General features: G+C 43.9%; 2 protein-coding genes across 2 annotated transcripts in view; one reads left to right on the top strand and one right to left on the bottom strand.

Annotated features, from left to right (window-relative positions):
- The window catches only part of LNX1 (ligand of numb-protein X 1), a 65,296-nt gene extending 47,498 nt beyond the window's left edge, over window positions 1-17,798 (top strand). The window contains exons 6-10 of the mRNA XM_009642312.2: window positions 872-1,009; window positions 6,817-6,994; window positions 9,415-9,643; window positions 16,636-16,794; window positions 17,493-17,798. Of these exons, the coding sequence (XP_009640607.1) occupies window positions 872-1,009; window positions 6,817-6,994; window positions 9,415-9,643; window positions 16,636-16,794; window positions 17,493-17,628 (840 nt within the window). The 3' untranslated portion in view covers window positions 17,629-17,798. The remainder of the gene's footprint in view (window positions 1-871; window positions 1,010-6,816; window positions 6,995-9,414; window positions 9,644-16,635; window positions 16,795-17,492) is intronic.
- Window positions 17,799-19,036: 1,238 nt separating this feature from the next.
- The window catches only part of FIP1L1 (factor interacting with PAPOLA and CPSF1), a 43,176-nt gene continuing 37,738 nt past the window's right edge, over window positions 19,037-24,474 (bottom strand). The window contains exons 16-17 of the mRNA XM_035897705.1: window positions 20,160-20,297; window positions 19,037-19,404 (exon numbers count right to left, since the gene is read on the bottom strand). Coding sequence (XP_035753598.1) covers window positions 19,257-19,404; window positions 20,160-20,297 — 286 coding nt within the window. The 3' untranslated portion in view covers window positions 19,037-19,256. The remainder of the gene's footprint in view (window positions 19,405-20,159; window positions 20,298-24,474) is intronic.

The raw sequence follows: 24,474 nt of genomic DNA, 5'->3' as shown, positions 1-24,474 counted from the left end.
CAAGACAAAAAAAATTCACCTGTACACAGAGGTAATAACACTGATGTCAGGCATGCACAGAACACCTTAAAAATAATGAGCAAACACAACTCAGTAGAAGCTTTGCAGCATCTCTCAGGCTGTATTATGATTGCATTGCGCAAAAAGGCCCAGAAGCAACTTGAGCTTATTTTGGATTGATGGTTTTTGCAGTTTCTCTTCCTAGAGTGAGAGCTTGGGCTAGTTTCCCACCCTAAACGCCATTACTCTGTGTGCTTGCTTGTGCTTGTGCTTCTTCTTCTTCCCCCCCCAGCTCTGGTGCAGTAGGATTTTACTTCTCAAAATGGTTGCACATCCCTTGCTTTCCTTGCTTTAAGCTGCCTTACATTTGCCGTGCCCATTGCACGCAGGTGGACTCAGTTACATCCTTTATTTCCCAGTTCTGCCAGCCCAGGCTCAAGCCCATGCCTCGTTACAGAGTTAATTGCATCTTTTTCAGAGTTCCCACCCGGGCAGCAGCAACAGCTCTCTCTCTCTCCCTCCCGGGCAGGCACACTGGTGCTCTGCAGTGGTATATGCAGGTGTAGGCAAGTAAGCTGATCAACGCTCATCTCTGGTGGATCACTGCTTCCAGTCAAATCTGGGGGAGACAGGAAGGGTTTCTCAGAGTTAACATCAAATTTTCAAGAGAAGTATGAAGTAGCTGGCAGTAAATGTTTATGGGCTTTATTGATCTGAACTGATACTACTGCTTTATGTCATTGCAACCACTGTAGTGGAAAATCCAAACCATGCTTAAATGGGACCTGTGTTTTGTGAATCCTCTGAGGCTGAAGTGCAGGGGTTTAATTGCTACTGGGCAGTGGGATTCACGCTGTACCTCCTCCTGCAGGCCAGCGAGAAGCAGGTTCACTTCGTCGTGTCGCGGCAGACCAGGCAGCAGACCCCTGACATCTTGCAGGAGGCAGGCTGGAGTTACGGCGGCGGCAGCCCCCAGCCCTGTTCCGTTGAGAGAAATAACCCCGGCAAGGTGAGGGCACGGGCGCTTGTGTGGTTTCTCTGCCATCTGTGGGACAGGGGAGTGGGAGGGCAGCTAGCAATTTAGTGTCTTGGGGTGTTATAGAGATAACTAAATTGCTAGGTTTCTGTCACCAGCAGAAATGTGTCTTATTTTGCAATGGAAATGTAAAAGCTGTGCTCCTTGTTATTTATACACTACTTCTGCCCTGGCTCCATCTGGGATGGGGTGAGGAGGGAAGGAGAAGGTGAAGGGCATTGGTGGGGCTGATGTGCACACTGCGTCCTGGCCATGGGCATGGACCTGGCCGGCAGTGTGAGCCAGCACAGGGCAATGCGCTCCAGTGAAAATAAGAGGCTTACCTGAAGTTTCTCCATCTGGAGCAAAGTCTTCAGGCAAAAAGCTTTCATATGCTGGCCTGAGAGATTCCCATAAGCTGCTTGAAATTTATGGTAATTATTAGTCTGTTGTTCATTTCTTAAGATACCCATGCTCTGACCCAGCTGGCAGTTCAGCAGCAGGCGGTGACTGCAGTCTCCCTGTCTGCTGTGAGCATGCTGTCTTTCTGCGGAACTTTGGACCCAAAACCTGTTGGTTCTGCTCTGGCAACACCTGGCACTGGCACGGGATGGGGGCTGTGAGGGCTGGCAACGCGCAGCACAGCCGGACCCGACCCAGGGCCACATGGCCCAGAGCAACCGTTTCACCCAGATGTGGCTCTGGCTACCAAACTGTCCTTCAAGCCGCTCCTCCGTACCCGGTTACATCGTGGATTTAATGCAGAGAGCATATTGCAAGTCTAAATGCACAAGGCAGAGAGACTGTCCTGGTCAAATATAGGAGGCTTTAAAGCGGAAACTAATGCAGCAAGAGCTTTGAAAATGCCTTTTTTCTGAGTTTGCTCAGAGTTATTCTTTGCACTATAGGCAGAACCAGGTATGTCCTTGCAGGAGCTGATTTTCTTTATTTCACTAAATTTAAAGTCGCGTGCCTGGCTAATTGGCGTTAATCGCTCTGAGTGCCACCACTTATGCAAACCCTTGCAAGCTGGTCCCCTGGCCACCTGTGCCAGGGGTGCATCAGGGAGGTGGACAGGCAGGGCTGGTTCAAATCCATCCTGCCTGATGGGCAGCCAGATGTGTCCTTCGAGGGACCTTTGGACTGAACCAGCTGTCAGATCAGGTGCACAGCTGTCAGCTAGGAAACAAACCTCACTCTGCATTTTATAAATGCTTAAAGATACCCATTTTTTGCAGGTTTTTTGAAACTACATTATTCAGTGGTTTTTGTGTATGTAAAAAAAATACACTAGTGTCTGTTTATCTATTTTTAGTTTTCCTTTTCCACAAAGTCACAATCATAGCCCTTGTTAGGCGAGACTGGATCAGCGGGAGTTAAACCAGAAAGCAGAGTCAATGCTTGGTAGCTACTACCCAGTAGCAAGTAGTGCCCAACTAATCATGCATCTGCAAGGCATTACTTCCTAATGAAGTAATGATTTCCTTAGGGAGATATGTGTAGGACAGCAATTAGCTTGTGTTGCTACTGTATGATTTCTAGCGAAGCTCCAAGCACCTGCTAGCTCTACCGCATTGATCTGATTAATTGATACCACATGGGATTACTTGGGAACATGACTTGTGTTCCATAAACTGCCCTAGATCCTCATTTTCTTTTCCTCTATGGAGAGGTGTTAGATGGGAATTCTTGGTAAATCCAACATTATTTTGGGAAGCTGGGAGATTGAAGGGCCAATGCTGACCTTGCAGCAGTCCTTTAAAGACTAATGAATCATCTTTTGTTGGATAGGTTGTGGCTTTTTGGAAGGTTTCCAATTTGCCATGAGAGGTGGGCGCTACACAAGCGCATGAGTGGGTATGCTGCTCTGGGCTTCTGTCCAGTGCCACCATTTGGGCACTTTCCAGGGAAGATCACAGCCAAAAAAAAAAAAAGAAAATTCTGAGCTGTTCCTAGTCCCCTTTAGCTTTGTGTGTTTGTGGTGGAGGGCTTGTATTGGAGAAAACGCTCTGGCAATAGATCAGGAGATCAGTACAGCCAGTGGACATGATGAGCTTCAGGCACTGCAGGCTTTTGGTCTGATACAATCATTACTGGAGTGTTATTTGCCCTTTTACAGGGTTTGAGTGTGTCAGTTTGCATTTCTCACGCTTTTATGCTGAAGGTTTAACCGAACATCATTTGCAATTCAAGTTCTTTAAACTCTAGGCTTTGGCAGGCTTAAAATGGTATTTGTTTTTAAATAGACGTTAGTGCGGGAGTAATGCTTGCAAGCCTAGGGCCTGCGCAGTGTCCTAACGCAGCACACGCTTCTGCTCAAAACCAAGGCAATGTTTGTTGGCTGGGCTTTACCATCAGGGGAATTTCCTATGTGTGCATGGTTTGAGGAGTCTGCTACCTGGTGCCATCAGTGGGGTTGCTTTATTATGTGTGATTGATAGAGAGATTACTAACTGACTTGAATTCTGGTTAATTGTAGGGTGCTTTTTGTCCTCTGAGCTTGCCATAAGAGGTGATGTTAGCAGGTCAGGAATGCTCTCTGAGGCAAGCAGCTCTTGCTGTAGAGCACGTATATAAACATGGGCTCTCAGGCCTTGCCTGGGTTCGGCACAGAGAATAAACTCCAGCCTCTAGCAGCCGTCTTGCTCGTACGATGGCTCAGGAGCCGCTTTTGGCCAAGCCGTTGCCCTCACAACAGCCTGCCTCCATCTGGAAAGCGGGCGGAGGCAGCTCTCTTTCGGGCCGATGCTGTCGGCAATCAGCCACGCAGCCCACAAGACGCTGGGGAAAGAGGAGGATGGTCCATAGTGAACATGTCCTTCCCTGGTGGCAGTGATGCTGGGTGGATGGTGTGCTGGGAGACTGGACCTGCAGAGGATCTCACCCGGCTGTTTTCCTGCGTACAGAGGTAGGGGAGGCACAGCCCAAACTGTTCTGGCTGCTGCCTGGATTCAGAAAAGAGAAGATGTCAGAAACGCTTTCTTGTGCAGCCTGAGGTTGTTAAGCCAGGCTGTAACGCATAAACAGGCCAGATTCGATTTCTTTGAAGTCAGTGGGAGCTTTGCCATTAATTAAATAACACTTGGTTTTAATTGGAACTGTTTTCTTACTTCTTGCTAACAAATTGGCTAGAACTTAAAACAAACCCATCGCCCTGTTGGTTGGGCAGGCGGTGGTTTCTGACCGTACGAGCAGGTTAGCCTTCAGGTGAAGTACGTTTTTCCAGACAGGCGCAGCTATGTCTTCTGCCTGCAAGACACGTGTCGCAGCTTTGATGTTGTGATAATCTGCTGTAAATATTTATTTTCCAGTAAATATACAGAAAAGGGAAAAAAAAATTAAAAAGGAGATGAACTGTTATGTTTTTCTTCTCCTGACCTCCGAGGTCACTTCAAAATGACAGAGAAGGACAGTTGTTTAGAAGAGAATGCATTGAAATGCAGTCACTGATAAACATTGCCTTTTAACTGGTTTGCTCATTATCAGCTGTACCTCCAAGAAAGCTCTACGTGTGTTTACTAAGGCAGGCTTTACTTTCCTTTCATCACTGCCTTCGTCCCAGCCCAGTCGCCCCACTCCCTTTCTATCTGCAGCCATGTAAAAAATGACGTGGAAGAGCAGCTTCAAAGGAAAACTGGTCCTGCATCGTTGAGCACATAAGTACCAGTGCTTTTATGATTCCTCATTGAAATTTAACAGGACAATTTGTTTCCAAGCACTGCTTTGAAATTTGCTTCTCCCTGCGCCGATTCCTCAAAAATAGAGCATTAGCTGGTGTATCAGCATTAACCGGTGTATCAGCTAATGCCTTTGGTGTCTGAGACATGACGGACACTGCATAAGTAACAGGATTGGTCTGAACACTTGGAGCTGCAAGTCTAATTCCAATTTCATGTTTTGCTACAAAATTGCAGGCTGCATTTTTGTGAAAATGAGTCGTGCCCTATCCCACACACTTCTGGAAGTGGCCTTTTCCTGATGGAAAGCCATTCCTTTCCAAGGGAAGAAGGACAATGCTTTCGCACAGACGTGGATAAAGCATTAAGTTTAGTTTGCACAAAGGTAGAACTACTATGTTTAAAACACTTACACCTTAAAGGCAAAGGTGAAAGGTTAAAACTATCTGGACTAGAACATTTATACTTTTAAAAAAGGGAATGTTCTAAAACCCTCAGAAACCTTTAGGTTCATTTGCAAGCCATAAGCCCAATTACCCTGACACAGTGCCTGTGTTCTGTACAGATCAGATGTGATATGCCCAAACAGCTACATCAGTTTCTTTTTTGTCCCAGTGACTAAGAGAAGACCTTTTCCACCAAGCAATTTGCCTTTTTGTTCCTGGAGTTCTTTTGCAGCCACTGTTCTTCTGCTCAAACATCTAGAGATACTTTGCTAAGCTGCTAGAGGGCTCTGGGTTTTGTTGTCGATGTGTCACAGAAATCCTGCTGTGGAGTTACTTCCACCAAACATGCCTTGGAAAAAAAAACCCTCAAAACAAAGATATAGCCTACCCTACTCCCATAAAAACTTCTTGACAAGCTGTTTTCCTTGGCCCATCGTTGTCACTGCAGGAGCAGCCATGGACTTGCCCAGGAATTGAGGTGGAATGTCTTTGTGGGATCTCAGATTTCTGAGAAGACATTAATGAGGCTTTAAATGAGTTTTATAGATTACTTTTTTTTTGCATATTATAAATATGAAGTCACACTTGTGAATGAGGAGGTTGGTTGGGTTTTTTTTATATACATTTGAAATGTATTTAGCAGCAAACTATTATATCTACATATGAGCCTGGAATGGATGGGTTTGTTCTTGCAAGAGGGGCTGGGATCCTCAGGGGTTGATGCCAGCGGCACAGCTTATGAAATACTTAAGGAAATCAAAGCAATTAAAGTTTTAATCCAGATTTTCTGGAGAAGCATCCTTGTCTCTCAAACTCTCCTGCAAGAGCTGGATGCACTGCAAATGTTTTGCTGGAGCTTGTGTTGCCTCTCCACCTCAAGGCCGCCTGTGAGTTTGTTTCACCCTTGCCCATACACGAGTTATTGCATGCCCAGTGGTGTGTATGCAACTTTTCCTGTTCAGGGGGAGGAATAAGGGGATGGATGTCCTCAGACATTAGAGGTGGCTGTCCCAAAGTGACCTTTTAAGCACAAGCACTAGGAAGAGCACCCTGGAAGCTGCTGGCTCTTCACTCTGTAAATGTTCTTCTCTTTTCCTGAACAGAAACCCATATTCTTCGAGTGTATTCCTGCCAGTAACTTACATAGAAACACAGAAATCTGGAAGAGCAAATGAATTGTCTGTCTTCTAATCTGTCCCCAAGAGTTTTATTCCTTTAACCCAGGTGGACCATTTCTCATTAACTACACAGATGACATTCAGACTGCAAGCAGAAGGATAAGGATCGTGACCTGATAGTCAAAGATACGAGGACCGTTAGTGATATTAATATCAAGAACGTAGTTTGGTTTGGGTTTTTTGGTAAAAAATCAGATTCCTTATTTACATTTCAAAGACCCGCTCCTATTAGTCTCAACACTAAAACACTTCTGATTTGGGCGGGAGTGGTGCCTGACTTTAACTGTTAAAGCACGGATTATCTCGGTGGTAGCTCTGACTTGGCAGATGCCTGAGCCCTGGAGAGAGTCCCGTCTGCCATCTGGCCCGGCATGGCAGGCGGCTGTGAAGTGCCCCTCCAGTATTCCCCCGACGCATATTCATTTTGGTAGAAAATGCCTAAGATGTCAGGGAGGTCCCTGTGCCCACCACGTTTGTTGTTGCTGTTTTCTCCATCACAGAGCACCCTTCATGCCGTCACCTGTCACGAGAAGGTGGTGGCTGTCTGGAAAGATCACACAGAATCGCTGGGAATGACTGTAGCAGGCGGAGCATCGAACCGGGAATGGGATTTGCCTATCTATGTGATAAGTGTCGAGCCTGGAGGAGTTATCAGCAGAGACAGCAGGATAAAAACAGGTAAAAAGAGGGGATTTTGAAAGCCTGCTTTAATTCAGAGGCTTACTTTGGAAAACAGAGGGACAGTGAAAGAGCATCACGCCCTGACATCTTCAGCCATTCCATAGATTTTTTGGGATGCGTGAGATGAGAGGGTCTTGAGTCAGCTGCCAGAAAAGGTATAATGTGCAGCAGTAACGGTCTCTGTGAAGTGGGAGGTAGGAATATTCTGGTAGGAAAAAAACCAAACCAAAACAAAAAAACCCCATATTTTTTCACAGGAAAATGAGCTTGCACCACCATCTCCTAAGGACTGAAATCTTCATTGTGCAACATTCATGGGTTTTTAATGTACATTTTTGTGCTTGTTTGTCGTATCATTCATGGCTTTGAAAGAAATATAAAGGAGCAAAATTCCCATTATATATGAGGCAATGTTAGTGCCTTGTGGCTCAATATCATGTCTGGAAACAGTGGCTTCATAACTTTATTTGGCTCTTGGTGTAACAGGGTGATAAAATTAATAGCATCTCCCCCTCTGCATGAATAAGCCTTCAGAGCAAGATGAGGAGCATATTTATCAGTGGGGTTTGCGGGACTAGGTAGGCAGCAGAGGAATAGTGAAACTCTCAATTTTCGGGAAGTTACATCTCCAAGAGCCAAGTACCTCAGTACCCTGTGTCCAGCAACAACATGGCTCCCCAGCCCCTTGCCCTTCATCCCCTGAGCTCAGCTTCAGCCTGCTCGCTGCCTGGGATCTGGAGGGAAATCCTGAATGCAAGGGAAGTGAAGGCACCCGAAAGTGGGGCAGAATAGCTGCAGCCCAGCCAAGCCCCATGAGCCACAGTGCCCAGCACCAGGATGTGCGGAACCTCTGCTTTGCGGGAGCTATGGCTGCTCATCGAAACCCCCCGTGTAAGAGCGTGACAACAGGAGCAAACCAGCAGGTTTCCCCTCTCCTCCTGCTGGGAAATGACTGCCTCTCAGTGGGATACATTTTCCAAAAAATATTCATCATGAGGCAGCATGGAAAATTCAGCCTAGTTAATTTGATAAAATTAGAAACAAATGAATACGTGACATTATAACAGCGCCATAAGCCTCCACGGTTTAGAGCAGCCCTTGGGCTGTTGTCTGACTCGTCGGGGCAGACCATGAGAAGAGGTTAATGTCCACATCGCGCTGCCTGGACTGCCGGTGAGCGCAGCCCCTGCCCGGAGGTGCATGCAGGTGAAGCGCAGAGGGCACCTGGGGACCCCTGGCCTTGGAGGCGCCACGGAGGGTAGCGGGGCACTGGGCACTGTGGCCACTTACGCGACATTACTGATGTCTTTGCTGTTCTCCCTGTAGTAATTGAGGTCGTCTTTGTGTTTTTCTCCAAAGCTACTGTGCCTACATTACAAATAAGGCATAGAGAAAGATGTTTTGGCTTGTGGCCATTCAAACAGGTATTACCATTAAAATAATAATACGTTATTCTGCAAAGCGAACTTTACGAAGAGCCAGCTGGAGTGGCAGCCCTCAGCTTAGGGAGCGGTGGGAGAAAACCACCTCCGAGCTTTCAGGTTTCAAGCTCAGGTTGAGTACAAAAGTTGTTAGCTGGAAGTGGGCATTGGAATCCTGGACTAGCATCAGGTGCCCGTACCAAAGCTGGTTGGTGCAGCAGGACCCCAGCTGTGCTGTTCAGCTCCAGATGCAGGATGTGACATGACGAGAAACCAGGACCAAAGTCTCTATCCACCCTGCAATGCTCCTGTGCACAGGGATCTAGCCCCTTCCCTCATGCCTGTGGCATGTTTACTAGCATATGCTTCACATCCGTGTTAAACGATAGGATTAACAAACAGCCTCATCAGGCAGCAAGTTCTTGGCCGTGGGTCTGACTTGCTTGTTCGTGGGGGTGGAGAGGGAATCCTGGAAACACTTGCAGGGTTCTTTTTTTACCGTCCATTCTATCGGTTTCAGGTGATATCCTCCTGAGCTGGAGTGGCAGCCCTCAGCTTAGGGAGCGGTGGGAGAAAACCACCTCCGAGCTTTCAGGTTTCAAGCTCAGGTTGAGTACAAAAGTTGTTAGCTGGAAGTGGGCATTGGAATCCTGGACTAGCATCAGGTGCCCGTACCAAAGCTGGTTGGTGCAGCAGGACCCCAGCTGTGCCGTTCAGCTCCAGATGCAGGATGTGACATGACGAGAAACCAGGACCAAAGTCTCTATCCACCCTGCAATGCTCCTGTGTACAGGGATCTAGCCCCTTCCCTCATGCCTGTGGCATGTTTACTAGCATATGCTTCACATCCGTGTTAAACGATAGGATTAACAAACAGCCTCATCAGGCAGCAAGTTCTTGGCCGTGGGTCTGACTTGCTTGTTCGTGGGGGTGGAGAGGGAATCCTGGAAACACTTGCAGGGTTCTTTTTTTTACCGTCCATTCTATCGGTTTCAGGTGATATCCTCCTGAACGTGAACGGCATTGACCTGATGGGGGTCAGCCGGAGTGAGGCTGTCGCCCTGCTGAAAAACACCAACTCATCGGTGGTGCTCAAAGCCCTGGAGATGAGAGCGTGCGAAGCCCAGGAGGAGCGGGGCCGCCTGCCGCCCCCCGAGGCCATGCAGGCGACCTCCGAGAGCAGCGAGTGGTCGCCTTCCTGGGTTATGTGGCTGGGGCTGCCACGGTAAGTCCACGGATCGCATCCTCTTGCTGACGGGGAGTAGGAGGAAAGATTTGTATTTTCTGGCTGTTCTTTCTTTTGGCTTGATTCATCACACTGACATCTTAATTAAATCCAGGCTCTGTCACAGCGTTGACTCTAAATACCTCCCTTTTGTAAACGGGTATGTGTACATGGAAAAATAGACACACAGATCCCCTTGCAAGGGAGGAAAGGGTCTTGAATTGTTCCAGTCTTGAAAACATATCTGGCACTGAGGGAGGGAAAGGAAAAGCTTGCAGGGATACAGGAGCTTGCTGAACTGGGGTCTAGGCTCAGCTGCCCTGCGGAAGGCAGAGCTACCCCTCCTGCAGCTCTGGAGCTGCACAGCCCTCCTCCTTAGCCAAATCCAGCTGAACTGTTTGACTTTGCCCAGATGTCGCAAAGCGTGTGCAGTTGGCCGGTACCTCCGAATCACCTCTCTTAACCCCACCCCCGGCTGGACGCAGTCCGTTTGTCACACACAGGAAGCAGCTGTGTTGTCATTTCGGTAAGGATAATAAAAGCCGCATCACATGTCGCTAAGTTCTCTCAGATGCACGTGGTGTGCAGGGTGTGTACCTGCAGCTTGAGCGACATTTTGCAAAGTATTAAATGAGGACATGTTGTGAATGGGTGAATGTGCGAAGAAGCTAGCCTCACACCATTGGCGTTGGTGTCCAGTTTTAAAGGAATGAAGAATTTAGCTCACAAGGTACTTTTGCCCATGCTCCCAACCCTGGCAACAGTTCAGAGGGTCTCCTTCTCTTTTACGGGAGGGCATTGGAAGATGGTCTGTGGAACAGCTGGGCTTTTGCTCTAGGCACAGTTTCAGGACTCCATTTCCCAGTCTCACACAGCAGGTTAGATGCTTTCCCTCCTTCTGGCTTGAGCTGTTTTGAGCTCATTCACCTTGCAGCAAGGTCTGCTGTGAGCACCAGATGTATTTTGGGGCTTGGTCTGAGGCTGATGACGGTGTGACATGTGCTGAAGTACTGCGAGAGCAGAAGGCGGGTTGTGTGTCTGTCTGCCACGTGCAGATGAAAGGTTCCTCCTCCAACGGAGAGGACTACGTCCTTATTCCTGTGAAAGAAAAGCGGTAAAAAGAAAAGGCGGGAAATGGATGGCCCATAGCTTGCTACCCCAGGCAGTGGTAAATTTCTCTCACCTTGCAGTCTGGCTGCAGATGGGCATGCCTAGGGAGGTCCTCATTCCCGCTTGCTTCTTTTCTACGCATGAAGGGACTGGCGCACAGGCATCGCTTGCAGTGTGCGGAGAGCAAGCAGGCTACAGACCTCATAGGTGCAGCCACCGTCCGCTGCTAGATGGGCTGAAGCAATTGCACCCCACCTGCCCCTGGCCTAACCCCACATTTGCTGTGCTGTATAGAAAACCTGAGCTGCCCGGTCATCACCTTGTACCCACAGCTGCCTGAAGCCCCGATGTCCTCAGCAAGGTGATGGAGATGAAGGACAGAGCTCCACAGTACTGCAGGCTTGCACCCAGGGTTCACGTCAGTTAGTTCTGCTCTCAAGTTTGGGAAGAAAAGGTGTTTTTTCCCATTTTAAAAGTGATCTCTAAGCTCACTCTGTTCCCTGCCCGCCCCACGCCCCCCCTCGTCCCCCCCGAAGGCTGTGTGCATTAAGTCATTCCCACCCCTTTGGCCTGATGGAAAGCCAAGCTGAAGACAGGAGTTCATTGTAACTCCATCCCCAGCTGCGACCCCGGGCACAGAGTGCAGCGCGGCCCTTTGCTGCCAAAGGAAAGCAGGGGGATTGGTATGCTGAGCCGGTACGCCGCTCTGAAATCGGCCTCGGACAGGGACCAGCACCGATTAGGCATGGCAGTAGCAGAGGTGCACTACATCCTTATGGGTATCTGGTTGGTTGAGTAGGGGCACAAGGATCGGGTTTGGGTTTGCTCGTTGGGTATTATCAGACCCTTCAAGTCTTCCCCGCCGTGAGTGTGCTTACCCTCTTTACTCTTGTACTGATTCTCCAGGGCCCAGACATCTGGAAGTCCTTCAGCAAGTTTTCTCACCAGGATGCGTATCACATTAACTCATTTCCCTCCAGTCTGAGTACTTAACTTTTCCCTACCTGGCTTTCAGTTTGCTTTGGCAAGGATCACATCCCACTAGATCTCAAGGTATTGCCAGCAGTCTTGTGATGCTTACTAGGCTGTTACAGAAAACTGTTCTCTGTCCAAAGATGTGTCTGACAGGTCTATCTTTGTAAAGGTGTCTGATGTGCAAATATGAGGCAAGATGGTGATGATTCACCTACCTCAATTAAAACTGCGATGACATTTGTAAAGCCGTACCATTTACCAGAGGGACTGCTCCAAGGGGTGTAGGTCTAAGAACGTCTGGTGCAGCTGATGGAAAAGTAGAAATGTCAGAATCATGACTATATAGGATCATGCAAGGTATTTGGGAAGATGGGCAGGATGGGAAACACCCACATAAGGAAAACTGAGCATATAGAAAAGGTGATAATGGTGGTAGGCCAGGAACAGGCACGATTAAAAACAGAGGCTGCTGGATGGTGGATTCTTTAAATTCAGTCAAGAAGGGAAAGATGTGGCACAAGACAAGCCGTGGCAGGGCGGCGTGAGTGTCTGTGCACAGCAAGCAGCGCAGGGAGCGTGGAGGCAGCCTGACATCGTGCCTGAGAGCAGGGCGCTGGGGCTCAGCAGCCCACGAGGGGAGAGTCTTTCCTTCCATGCTCAGAAAACTTGAGTTCTGATGAAAATCCTGTGAAAGATAGTGGTCCTGTAAAGTGTGCTGAGTTGAGCTAAACGCTGGAGGATGCCTACAGATCTCTGTCCGTGACTTATGAAGTAGAAAATGGGCAAGCATTAATAATAGCTACGTGATTAACTGTGCCTTCCTCACTTTTGAGGCTGGTGTACTGCAATTGCCTAGTTCTCTGTACTAGCACAGAACTTGTCCCTTTCCCAAGAACTGAACACGTTACAGCGATGGGCATAGACAAGAGGCACAAAAATCGAGAGTTAGGGAGTTGCAGTGTTGTTCTGGATCAAGTCAGTAGCAGCAGAGATCACAGGTTGTCTGACTCCTTGCTCTGAAGCTCAAAGCCTTGGAAAAGCTGTCTTGCATAACTTAACATTTGTGAATCTCACTTAAATTTCGGCCCTTTCCTTGTGAGATCTTAAAATTGGCCTCCCTCACTTTTACATGGCTTGATCACACATAAAAACTCTGTCCTTTCTGTAGTACAATCCAATATGTGGCGGTTATAAAATCAACGCACGTGTGCATCTGACATCTGTCAAAACTTGGACAGCATGGGAGCGGAGGGACTGCGGGCTGGCTGTGGGGAGGAAGCGGTGATGCAGGACCCTAAGCGTTCCTGCCCCAAGACTTATTTCAAGGTAGCCAATTTAATCGTTTGTTGTTGAGGAGGGAAATGTTGTTGTGAAGCATGCGTAAGGAAAATAACGTGGAGCAGCTGGTGAAAAGCGTCTCCCCAGCCACGTGATATTTCTTCTGCTCTTGCTTGTTTTCCTCCTCTCCTTTCTTTGCTCTCCTCACATTTCCTTCCCCCAGCTAGCGCTTAAAAATACTTTATAGATCATCCTGTCATAACATTTACAAACATTAGTACTTCACATGAGTGCTTTTCTTCATCTGCAAAGTGAGATGAGAAAGACAGGAGGTGGCCAAAGTCTTTCTGCAAACCAGGGGTAGAACTGGACGTAAAACATGGAACTAGGACAGAAATTCCCCCAAATTAACTCCATCCAGGAGTAATTCTCAAATATTACTGTACTCCACTGCCAGTCATCTGCTGTAAGAGGGCAGGGGGAGGGAGTCATGCTTTTCATGCCTGTTATTGCTGAAGTCCTCCTGAAGTCAGGCTGGTTTTGATTCCCAGAGCATAAGGCTGCTCATGCTTCGCAAAAAGCAGCAGAGAATTGTACATATAACTACTTGAAAGCAGGCACCTTTAAATTCCTCTTGCATCAGTAACTGGTGCTCGGTTGTGGTATTTCTTATGCTAGGACCCTGCGCCTGGACACTCTTTATCCTTAAGTCTTGAATCTGAGGCAAATTCACACATAAACTACTCCTTGTCCTCAGCTTTTGGAGTATTTACAGATAGAGGCGGAAGGCTGCAAGCTGCTCTCTCCTGAGGCAGAAGATTGTTCTCCTTGGACCGGTTGCAGTTTAGTGGGTTATGGCGGTTTAACTGGGTCAAAACACACAGACTGGGGCTTTCCTTACTGCAGAGAAGTAATCTGCTCAAACACACTAAGCATCTTCAGATGACGCAAGTACTTATTTCATTTTCTCTCTCTGGTGCTTTCTAGCTTGTCTTTATCGCTACACAGTCGTAAGCAGACCCAAAGGACCTCCCTTCGGGCTGCTCTTTGCTCAGGCAGAGCAGGCGTCTCTGCTTATGTACGAAACTATCCGGAGTGAGCGGTACCAGCATTGGCCACAGCTCAGTCTGGTGCCTGCCTGCCTCCCAGCATCCTTTTCCCATTTCTGACAGCATTAATGCATAGCTGATGGATGGGGCGCTGCCATGTTGATACCCTCTGTCCAGTAGGATGGAGATAAGGAAACATCAAATTAAAGGTGTAAACACCACCTAGCCACTCCTGTTCTGTCAAGAGTCAGTCTCCAGCTATGGCCAGCATGATGGGTTCGACCTGGCTTGCACAAAGCACCAGCACGGCTCGACACCCCCAGCAGGACGAGAGGAAATGGGAAGGACGAGAGGGAGAAAACTTATGGGTCAAAGCAAAGACAGGGAAAATCACTCACCAATTACTCTTGTGGGCAAAACAGACTTGTCTTGGGGAATTTAACTTACACCATTTAATTATGAATTTGGATGTTGGGAACCAAAGATGACAAACTTTGGGGAAAAAAACCCTTTCTTCCCCCTTTCACAAGCTCAGCTCCACTCCAGCACCTCTCCTCCTGCCTTCTGGTCTCCCCTGCCTCGCTGTCACAGCGGATTACACCCGGTCCCCTCGGTGAGGTGACAGGCAGCACAGCAGCAGGGGGCTGGAGTCAGGACAGAGCAGTTCTCTCTGCTCCTTCTCGCTTTCCATGCGTTTTTGTCTGCTCTGGTGGAGGGAACAACCCTAATGCTAGTATGCTGGGTCTGTTTTACTTAAATTTAGCACATGCTTTGACAGCAAATGGGCATTTCTGCTTTCTGGACTGATGGAGACGGTGTAACTGATTGATAACCTTGCAGATGGTACGTACAGGATGCACGCAAGCCTTGTTTGTCTTCACTGTGTTCTCGTCTTGTGTCTGTACCTGCTTGCCTATTTCTTTCCTAAGGTGTTAGGATTTAGCTGATCCCCTTTCCATTTCAGCAATGTCCTCCTTAAGGCAGTGAGTGTATAGCCAGGCAGCAGGGACCCTTGCCCCCCCTCTCCCAAACCCAACACTAGGTAATGGTACTAAAGGCTGAATCCTGGCATCGCTTGGTCATGACCTTGATAAGTACCATCAAACATAAGAGGGTTTAAGTGATTTTGCACATTGAGGAAGCCCACAGATGGTAAAGTAATAACGCCTCACTGCTGAGGAAAGAACCAAATGTCACCTGTTTCTTACATTAGCAGCCAGTGAATCCTTGTGCAAATATTATATACCTACCATCCTGGCAGCAGGTGAATATTTGTAGGTCCTGAGGGACTAATCTAGGTTAACTATAAAATCCTGCTGTGAAATGCAGCAAAAGCATTATCTGGCAAATAGAAGTTAAAAAAAAATAAAAATCAAACCCTAGATGTGTTGGTCTTTAAGACAGTTAGTTATTTATCTTTCTACAGAAGAAGTGTCAGCTGCTGCTTAGAAACCCAGAGTCTCCGAGCAGAGCTGGTAGCAGTTGCTTGCTGTAGACCAGCCTATCGGTTCAGATTTGGAATAGCAAAAGGATTTTTTCAGGCTCTTCAGTTGTTCCTGGGTACGCTGAGAATGATGAGTGGGTTAAGCACTAAGCACAGAAACTTTGGTTGCTCTGTAACTAATCAAATTAATCTTGTTTTGGTGTTTTTTTTGTTTGTTTTTTTTTGCTTGGTTTAAAAAAAAAACCCTGAAACAACAAAGCAGGTATTCAGGTTATTAATGTACTTAGAGCACTAGGCAATGTCTAAGAGTTTAATAACCTTACTATTCCTGCTTTCCTCTATTCCTTGTTTCAGCTAAGGTTTGACTCAGCATACCTTAATAGTATGATAAAATAAATTTAAGAGAGAGAGGAAGAGGCAGATTTCAGTGCTCTCACTATAAAATACTGCATTAATTATTATAGTGAGGACAAGCTATCTTCTTGACAGCAGCCTCGGTACTCCAAAGCAGTGACCCACACGGATAGGCTTCTCTCATCTTCCGTGCTGTGACTTACCGCGTTGCTTGACAAGAAAAGCTTGGGATCCCTTCTTCCACTGGTAGTATTTCTTCGTGTCGTCTCTGTGATTTTTGGAATTCTGTCTCATTTTGTTGACCTTGAATTTTTTTTTTGCTTTGACATGCACCACAGTAGCAAGTGCCTGACTGCTTTTGACACAGTTGATCACATACAGGCTCTTATCTGGAAGCTAAAATAAGTCACTGGACTGTACAAGGTAGATGAAATAGCTTCTGGAATGATGGTTTGCGAATATTAAATTCAATCTCCACTAAATATTTTTCTCCATCACTTTCAATTGCAACTAGATCATTTGCTTTAATTCTTACAAACCCTGTAACACAATTTATTTATTGTTTTAACCCCAAGCTTACCTAGTAATTTTACTTTTAGGATAATGGGTTGTAGAAAGCAGCACTACAAAACCAGAAGTGTGGGTGTCTAATACAGGGGAACTTTAGTGCTATTTTTCATCTTCAAAATGCTCTATGGGTGTATGAAAAGGCAGATTCATCATTAATCATTCATCAGAATCAAGTTAACTGTAAGACTTTTAATTAGATTGGTTTGTTTCAGGTATTTGTACAGCTGCAAAGAAATTGTATTACGAAGAAATACATCTGGAAGTCTTGGCTTCAGCATCGTAGGAGGTTATGAAGAACATACCGGGAACAAACCATTCTTTATCAAATCCATCGTTGGGGGAACACCAGCATATAATGACGGCAGAATTAGGTAATGATAACTATCTAATGAAAAGTAGCATTTAAGTCTTTCATCTAGTTCATTTGTGGTTTGGTTTTTTTGTGTGGCGTGTTTTGTTTTGTTTTTTTTTTTTTTCTAAAACAAGTTTTTATGAAGACAGTGTAAGAGGGGAAAAAGGACTCAATACAGAACTAACAACAACAGATCTGGAAATAGGACAGCAGTGTCCTGAACTTCATTAGATTTGCCTTCATAGTAGAATGTTTTCAGAGGTCTAGCAACCACTAGTATATGAATAAATATAAAGATAACTCAGTTTGATCTTTGGGGTAGTACAAAGCAGCTTTCCCACATCCCCAGCTCAAAAAACCCCCCCACCCAATCAACTTAAGAGAGTAAATGCAGGATTATGGAGCAAACTTTAAATCAATTAAGCAGTCTTAAAACATAGCTTGTTCAGAACATGGATCATTCCCATGTGCAAGAACTTTATCCTATTTTCTTTCAAATACATCTAAGTAATTACAAAAATATGGAAAAAAAAAAAAGGTGAAGTATTTTCACCTGCTTCATTCCCTTATTCACTAACAGCGGTTAGCCAGAGAAAGAACAATAATACTAATTTCTACCCCTTTCTCCCAGCTTAGGGACTTGCTTTGGCATTTGCAAACATTTAAGGTAAGTCCCCTTGTTTAATTGCTAGCTCATATTTGCTTTTGGTTTTTCAGATGCGGCGATATCCTCCTTGCTGTCAATGGCAGGAACACATCAGGAATGATGCACGCCTGCTTGGCAAGGATGCTCAAAGAACTGAAAGGAAAAATTACTCTCACAATTGTGTCCTGGCCTGGCACTTTTTTATAAAACAAGTCTTCATGGAGAGTATGTCAGTATGTCAAGTAACTTAATACAGAAGAAAAAAAAAAAAAAAAAGGAACACCAGTCTTTGCTTTTTGTGGTGTGTCAAGTGAAGTGTTCATAAAGAAAAGGTTTGTGAAATTTCAACCTGCAGGTCAAGAGAAGTCATGTTTAGGCAAAGCAGGGACACCTGTCAGAAAATCACTTTGGAGTGATTTAAGCTACAGACTTTTAAGTCTTTCCTTCCCATGTTCTTAAGGGGTTTTTTTTGTTGGTTTGTTTTTTTTAATATATAATCATTAATGCATTATAATAATAATGAAATTTAAGGATCAGCAGTTCCTGCTCACCCACTTTATTTTGATTTACAAGAAGAAATCCTTGAGTAACTTATGGAAAAATTTCTTGCAATTTTTCTAGTTGCAAAAAGCAGGTGAAGGTTTTTATCCAACACATTAATAGCACTTTGATTATGTGTACCTTTTCATGGTCAGCATGAAACTGGTATTTTCAAGACTTTCAAGTACTGTTTGTTAGTCTGTAAAACTGTGAATTAAATTTCTAAAGTAATTAAAAATAACTGTAACTGTGTACTTGTACAGACGTTATTTTCATCCAAAATCAAATGACCTAGTTTCCCTGGTATGTTTTGATTAATACTATTAAATCTAGAATTTTTATACAGAATTATTGTTTTTAAGGAAGTATACTGCACCCTGCTAATACCATCAAGTATTGCACAACAGTGTACCCTGACAGGGCAGTACAATTTTTGCAGGACTGCCATGCCAATCACATGTGATACTGTATCTGAAAGTGATGATGGTCTCACATTTTTCTTAAAGTAGTTCTTTGCCTTAGAAATTACCCATGTTCTGAAGTCTAATTTTTTCCTCACAAGCTAGCCATGGAAAGGGATATGCTAAAGATTAACAAACATGTTAAGGACAGCTGTTCCCCCAGAACAAAGACTAAAATGAACTTTCTCTTAAGCCACTGCAAAGCAGGAGGGATATTTATCCAGCTTAATTCACCCTTACGCACCCATACAAACCAGACTTAATTACCAAGTGTATGATCACCACCCTCCGTGTTCCATCAGACTAAGAACAATCAGCACCTTTCCCAGTTTCCTTGATTTTTTCATTTCACCTTGGTACAAATTTCTTGAAGAGCCTGCAATTCCTGCCTGTCCCTGCACAAAAGGATGACCTTTTCAAATATGAACTGCAAAAGCTGTACTAAACCCACACTGTTCCAGATGTTGGTATATAATAAAGAGAATGCATGCTGTTTCTAAAGTCAGTAAAGAATGACCTTCCCACTGGCTTATGAAAAAAAGGAGACAATTTAATACAAAGAATTTAAGCCCTGCATATACTGTAAGAGCATAAGCCTCTAGCTGTAATATGTTTTCTCACTGTTTCTTAAAAGACAAAGTCAGTCCAGGAATCTTAACATGAAAAATTCATTCTTTTATTTTCAAAAAAACCAAAGTAACCTTTGATTTCAAACTAACAGAACAAGATTAAGAGCAAATTATCTTAATACCCAGAAAAATAACAAGATTTATAGTAATCTATTTCTGGCATTAATATATATGCAAGTAGGCAAAAAAAAAAAATCACACAAGCCTATTCCACAGGGGCAGCCTCGGTGTTTTCCTGTTCAGGAGCAGGTTCACCGCTGGCTTCTTTTCCTTCTTTGCTTCTTTTGGATTTTTTGTGTTTGTGCCTTCTGTGGCTATCCCCTTCTTCACTGTCGTGACGACGTCTGCTGTTACTAAATGAAGAGAGAGAAAGAATACCTCAAACAATTGCATGACACTTCAGGCCTCATTCAACTACAGAGCACCAAAAAAACCAGCCTTTGCATTCCTGTTTGAAAACTGGCACCTGCTCCTGATCCAACCCACATAGTATTTGGCTGTCAGCGCCAAACTGAATTTTTCATGGAATGGTACACACATCCACCCACTCTCTACTTTTTGTTAGGAAATTGGAATAACTTTTCACATTTGTAACCCATATTCTAATAGCATTATTTTTAATAATGTCATGTGCCTACTGGCATCCCTTAATGGTTTAACATTCTTATTGATCCCGTCCCCTGGATTTAACCTTTATTTCTAACTTAAAAAGGATCAATCTGAACAATTTCTATCAAGTAACCATGAGGGTTAGTTTACTTAGTAAGAATCACTGTTGAGCTCTTACGTTAATGCTGCTGAATGTCAGCTTCACTCCACCTCTTTCTGACCCACCATTTTTACCCTTCTTTCCCCAAATTCATAATTTCTGTTCCCTAGCTAAGACTGTCACATATATCATTCAATATGAAGTTACACAGGGCCAACATTGCTTTTTGTCTGTCCACATTTTATATTGCAGACTTGTTCCAAGTAGTACATCTATGTGTTTACAGTCTTTCCACAAAACTCCAGTTTGTTTGGGGTTCTTTTAAAAGTTTACTTTATTTTTTTAAACTGGTCAAGTCTTTGTATCCTATTAAAAAAAAAAAAAAAAAAAAAATCAAACCTTCGAGATGACTTGTGTCTAGTCTCTTCTTTCTCTCTGTGCCTCCTGTCTCTGTGTCGGTCTTCTTTCTCTCTACTTGTTCTATGGCGGTCATAACCTCTTTCTGCATAGTCTCTGTATCTGTATCGTTCTTCATCACTGATTAAAAAAGAAGATATTTTCAGGACAGTAACACCAAGCAGTGTATATATTAAAAAAGAAATTCTTATACAGTCTCAAGATAAATGCTATAAAAATCTTAATGTTGCTTCTGGGTTTCTAAACAAGATCCACAACATATGCTAAAAGGACATTAAAGCTCTTCACCTAACACATTAGACTTCAGTAGTTAATACAATTTTGAAAGGGGATTGTTCAATAAAAATGGAAGGAAAAAAGAATACAAGTGTCACATTAAGTTTATACAGGAGTGATCAAGCAGTTAGTTAGCTTAAACCTGTGTATATACAATCCTACATAAACTTTAGTAATGTTTTCAGACCACTGTGTGTAATGCTCAACATTTACCAGCACAGTTTTTGACTATTATACCATTTAGGTAAATTAAATTAAATTTTGGTACAGTTGATCTATTTCCACACATCAGCTTCAAGAAAGGAAATGCTAGGTGCAAAGAGATCAACAGTAAAATATACTCAATGCTTTGGGTCACTTTTAAAATTAATTTCTCTCCAGTGCCAATGCTATCTCTACTTCCACTCCTCTCTTGGATTACCACGAGTGCTGCCTTGCCACAACGCTGGTAACACCCCTCCTAAATACTACAGACTATACAAGAATGTAAAGGCTTTACTTAAGAATGTATTTTCATATTTTGACTTGATGAAAAGGGAAGTTCTAAGAGTTTAGTGGTATTTTAAAAAAAAGATAAGAGCAGTATCTATAGTTAGCCAACACCACTCACATGCTACATTGGCATAGCTTAAAGAGGCATGCTTATTTTATCGTTTCTCTACCAAGAAAATCCTACCCAGATACAGTGTCCAGTATCATTTAACAAGATTTCAATCTAATGAACTTACTGTAACTATTTATGTATCACATGAAGTCTTCATAACCGTAGTTGGGAAGATCCCTACCAAGTTCTAAAGAAAGGCACAATGTGACCAGGCTTTCTGAGGCAGTAATTAAAACAGGTAACAATTTAGATACTATTAAGGTGACAAAAGCCAAGTGTTTCATGTTTTCCATCCTTGCCAACATTTACCATAAAAGAAAGTCTCTTCCTGAGACATCTCCAAGGATGGAGGGTCCACAACCTCTCTGGTCAACCTGTGTCAGTGCTCAGTCACCCTCACAGGCACCACGCCACTATCACTTCTCTTAATTATTGTCCCCCTCTGAAGACAAAAACAGAATTCAACTGCATTGAACACTTTTTTTAAAGCCTATGTTAAATCTAACATGTCTTTCCCACAAGAAAACCCTACAACACAGACACATCAGCTTATAAAAAAATGAAGGCAGTACAGCCACAGAACATGAATTCTAATCATACTACTCTACAGCACCCTAGGTTGTAGTCCAGGGTGTGAAAATAAATTCACTTGTTCCACTGAGGTGTATAAAGCCCAGACAGGTAAACTAAAGCAGCTGGGGATGAGAAGGGAGAAAATAAATCCCAAATCTTACAATACTGAAACCTGAAGTCCTGTGCCTTTAAGGTGTTTCTACCTGTATCAATCATTTACCACTATTTCACCCTCAAGTTTCTACTTTACTATCAGGGGAAGGAGGGAAGTGTAGGGGAGACATTTTCAATCCAAGTCCTTTTCTACTGAGCATTTCTTCTCACAAGAAACTAACTCAAGACTTCAGGGAAAAGGAAAACCAAAAATTAGAAAAGTTTTCTTATCAATCTTTGTTCTATACACCTTTGGTTACTTTTTCAAAACAGACTACAAGCTACTAACTTCACAAATCAGGAGAGCTCACTTTGGTAGAGATGTCTAATATCTGATACCTGTAGTGAAAAAATTTCCCATGTATTCAAAAACCCTGGAACAAAGAACCACAGAAGGATTTAGGCTAGAATGGAGTTCCTGGAGGTCACTTGGGCTAACCCCCTGCACAAAAATGGTCTAACTCAGAAGTCTGGTCAGGTTGCCTAGGGCCTTGCTTAGTCAAGTTTTGAGTATCTCCAAGGCTGGAGATTCCACGACCTCTCTGGACAACCCGTCTTACTACCCGATCACTTTTTTGATGTTTCCCCATCATCCGCCCCCCCCAGCATCTAATTTCCCTTGCTGTGACTTTTAACTGTTACCTCTTGTCCTTTCTCTATTGCACCTGGAAAAAAGGGCCTGGCTCTATCTTCTCTGTAACCACCCATTAGGTAGTCAAAAATCACCTTTAAGCACCCTCCTCATCCTTCTCCTTTCGAAATAAATGAACTCTGTCCCCTTAGTCCTGCTCACCCCCCTTGTCAGCACTCCACTGTACTCTCCAGTTTGTCAATGTCTTCTTTTTCATACCAAGGGTCCCAAAACCGGGCACAGTACTTTGCTTTCTAGCCAGACAGACCCTTGTCTGCTCTGCTGCATGGGATTACTGGGTTCCAGAAATACAGTTGTTGGGTTTTGCTTTTTTCCCCCTGTCCCCCCCCCAAACTGCTAAGGAATAAATACAAAATGGTTTAAGGTATCAATCAAATTCCAACATTTACATTTTTAGTGGTAACTAAATGACTTGAAACTATCAAAACAGAAAATAAAACACAGTCTGTGCAAAAGGAACAACAGTCCAAAACAAACAGCATCTTTTCAAGGCAGAGAGCGAGATACATTGTAAAAATGCACAATTTCATCTGAGGATAGCATGGTAAAGGTGGAATATAATACAAAGATAGCTGAAGGTTCGTTTTTAAACCACATTTTGGTTATACTAACCAAATAAAAATAATTTCCATTTTCTTAGAATTTAAAGAAATTCTATAGCACAAATACAGGTTTTTTATCTGGAAAAGAACCACTAAAAACATAGAAGTCATTTCTGAGCAGTAAAAAGCTAATGATTATGCTTACTCTAGCTCTCACCACAGTGTTGTTTAAGTTGAAACAAAGGCAATTTAAATACAAGTAATGCATATGTGTAGTCACTATAAAATAGTTCACATTCTCTTCCCCATAGCTCGTTTCATTTTATTTTCTTAAGCGCATGGAATTGAAAATAAACTTTCTTAAAAAAACCCCATTACGTCTGCATGTTCTGCTTAAGCCTCTCCCACCTTCTCTGTGACTCCCAAACCAACTTATACTTGTTAAGGGCCTCCCGTTTTCTTACACAGCCATGTGGCAACAGCTTTGCTACAGATGGTGGATAATTTAGTCACATAAAAAGTTGAGGCCTGCTCTTCCCCCTCCTTTCCAGATAACTCTGGCATCAGCACAGAGATTTCTCTGGGCCTGGAAGCTATTAAGGTTCATTTCAAGCACCCTTGAATGACCAGGCTTCTTTCTGGCCTTCAATCAAGCTGTCTGAGAAACAGATGTTTAGATTGGTCTTGAATTCTCAGAAACTGACCCTGGAACATAGCACATACACACAGGAGAGGACATCACCACATCTGCATACATGGAAAATTGCCTATCTTGCATCCAATTTTGGTATTCAGTGAACAATCATCGTGCAAAAAATGTCATCTCTCAACCGAAGTAATGTTGACTCCGGGTGCTCTCATTCCCCACAGCGTAAAACCACTGGTAAAAATAATCCACTTAATAGTTAACGTATATATTCTGCAAAAATTGAAACTTAACGAAAAACACAGAGAAAAGCATCACAATGTTTACCCCCAAATACTCAGCAAATCATGAGTGAAGTAAATTTAGATAAATCTGGCAAGGCAATAGATCTCTGCTCTATGGAGTCATAGCGAGCTCAACATTAAATGTTTTGTACTTGTGCACATGAACGCAGAACAGTTGCAGCTTTTTTCTTTTTTCTTTTTTTCTAAAGCAATTGGAGAGTTGAAAGCCAAATAGAGTTATCTGCCATTATTTTCATCATCTGCCTGAAAATGAAAACAAGTTCTGGACCTTGAAATAATAGTTTTAAGAGAGATAGGACAGATTATTATCCAGCCAGTGCTAATGACCAAAGTAACCATTTTAGCAGCTAATAACACAATTAATTAACATCAAATGTTGGACCACATTGCTCTTAGCACTGAACTGGCAACTAAGATTCATTTAGTACTTCTGTAGATTTTTATAGAACTACTGATGTCAAAGAGAGTGGGATGTCTCACTCATACACAAGGTTTAAATCACACCTTTAACCTGAAAGCACTATGACCAGTTCGGACGTATACTGT

Source organism: Egretta garzetta, unplaced genomic scaffold, assembly GCF_000687185.1.
Source record: "Egretta garzetta isolate BGI_Z169 unplaced genomic scaffold, ASM68718v1 scaffold557, whole genome shotgun sequence".
NCBI lineage: Eukaryota > Metazoa > Chordata > Aves > Pelecaniformes > Ardeidae > Egretta > Egretta garzetta.
Note: the sequence above shows the minus strand (reverse complement) of the source record. Positions and strands in the feature narration are given on the sequence as shown.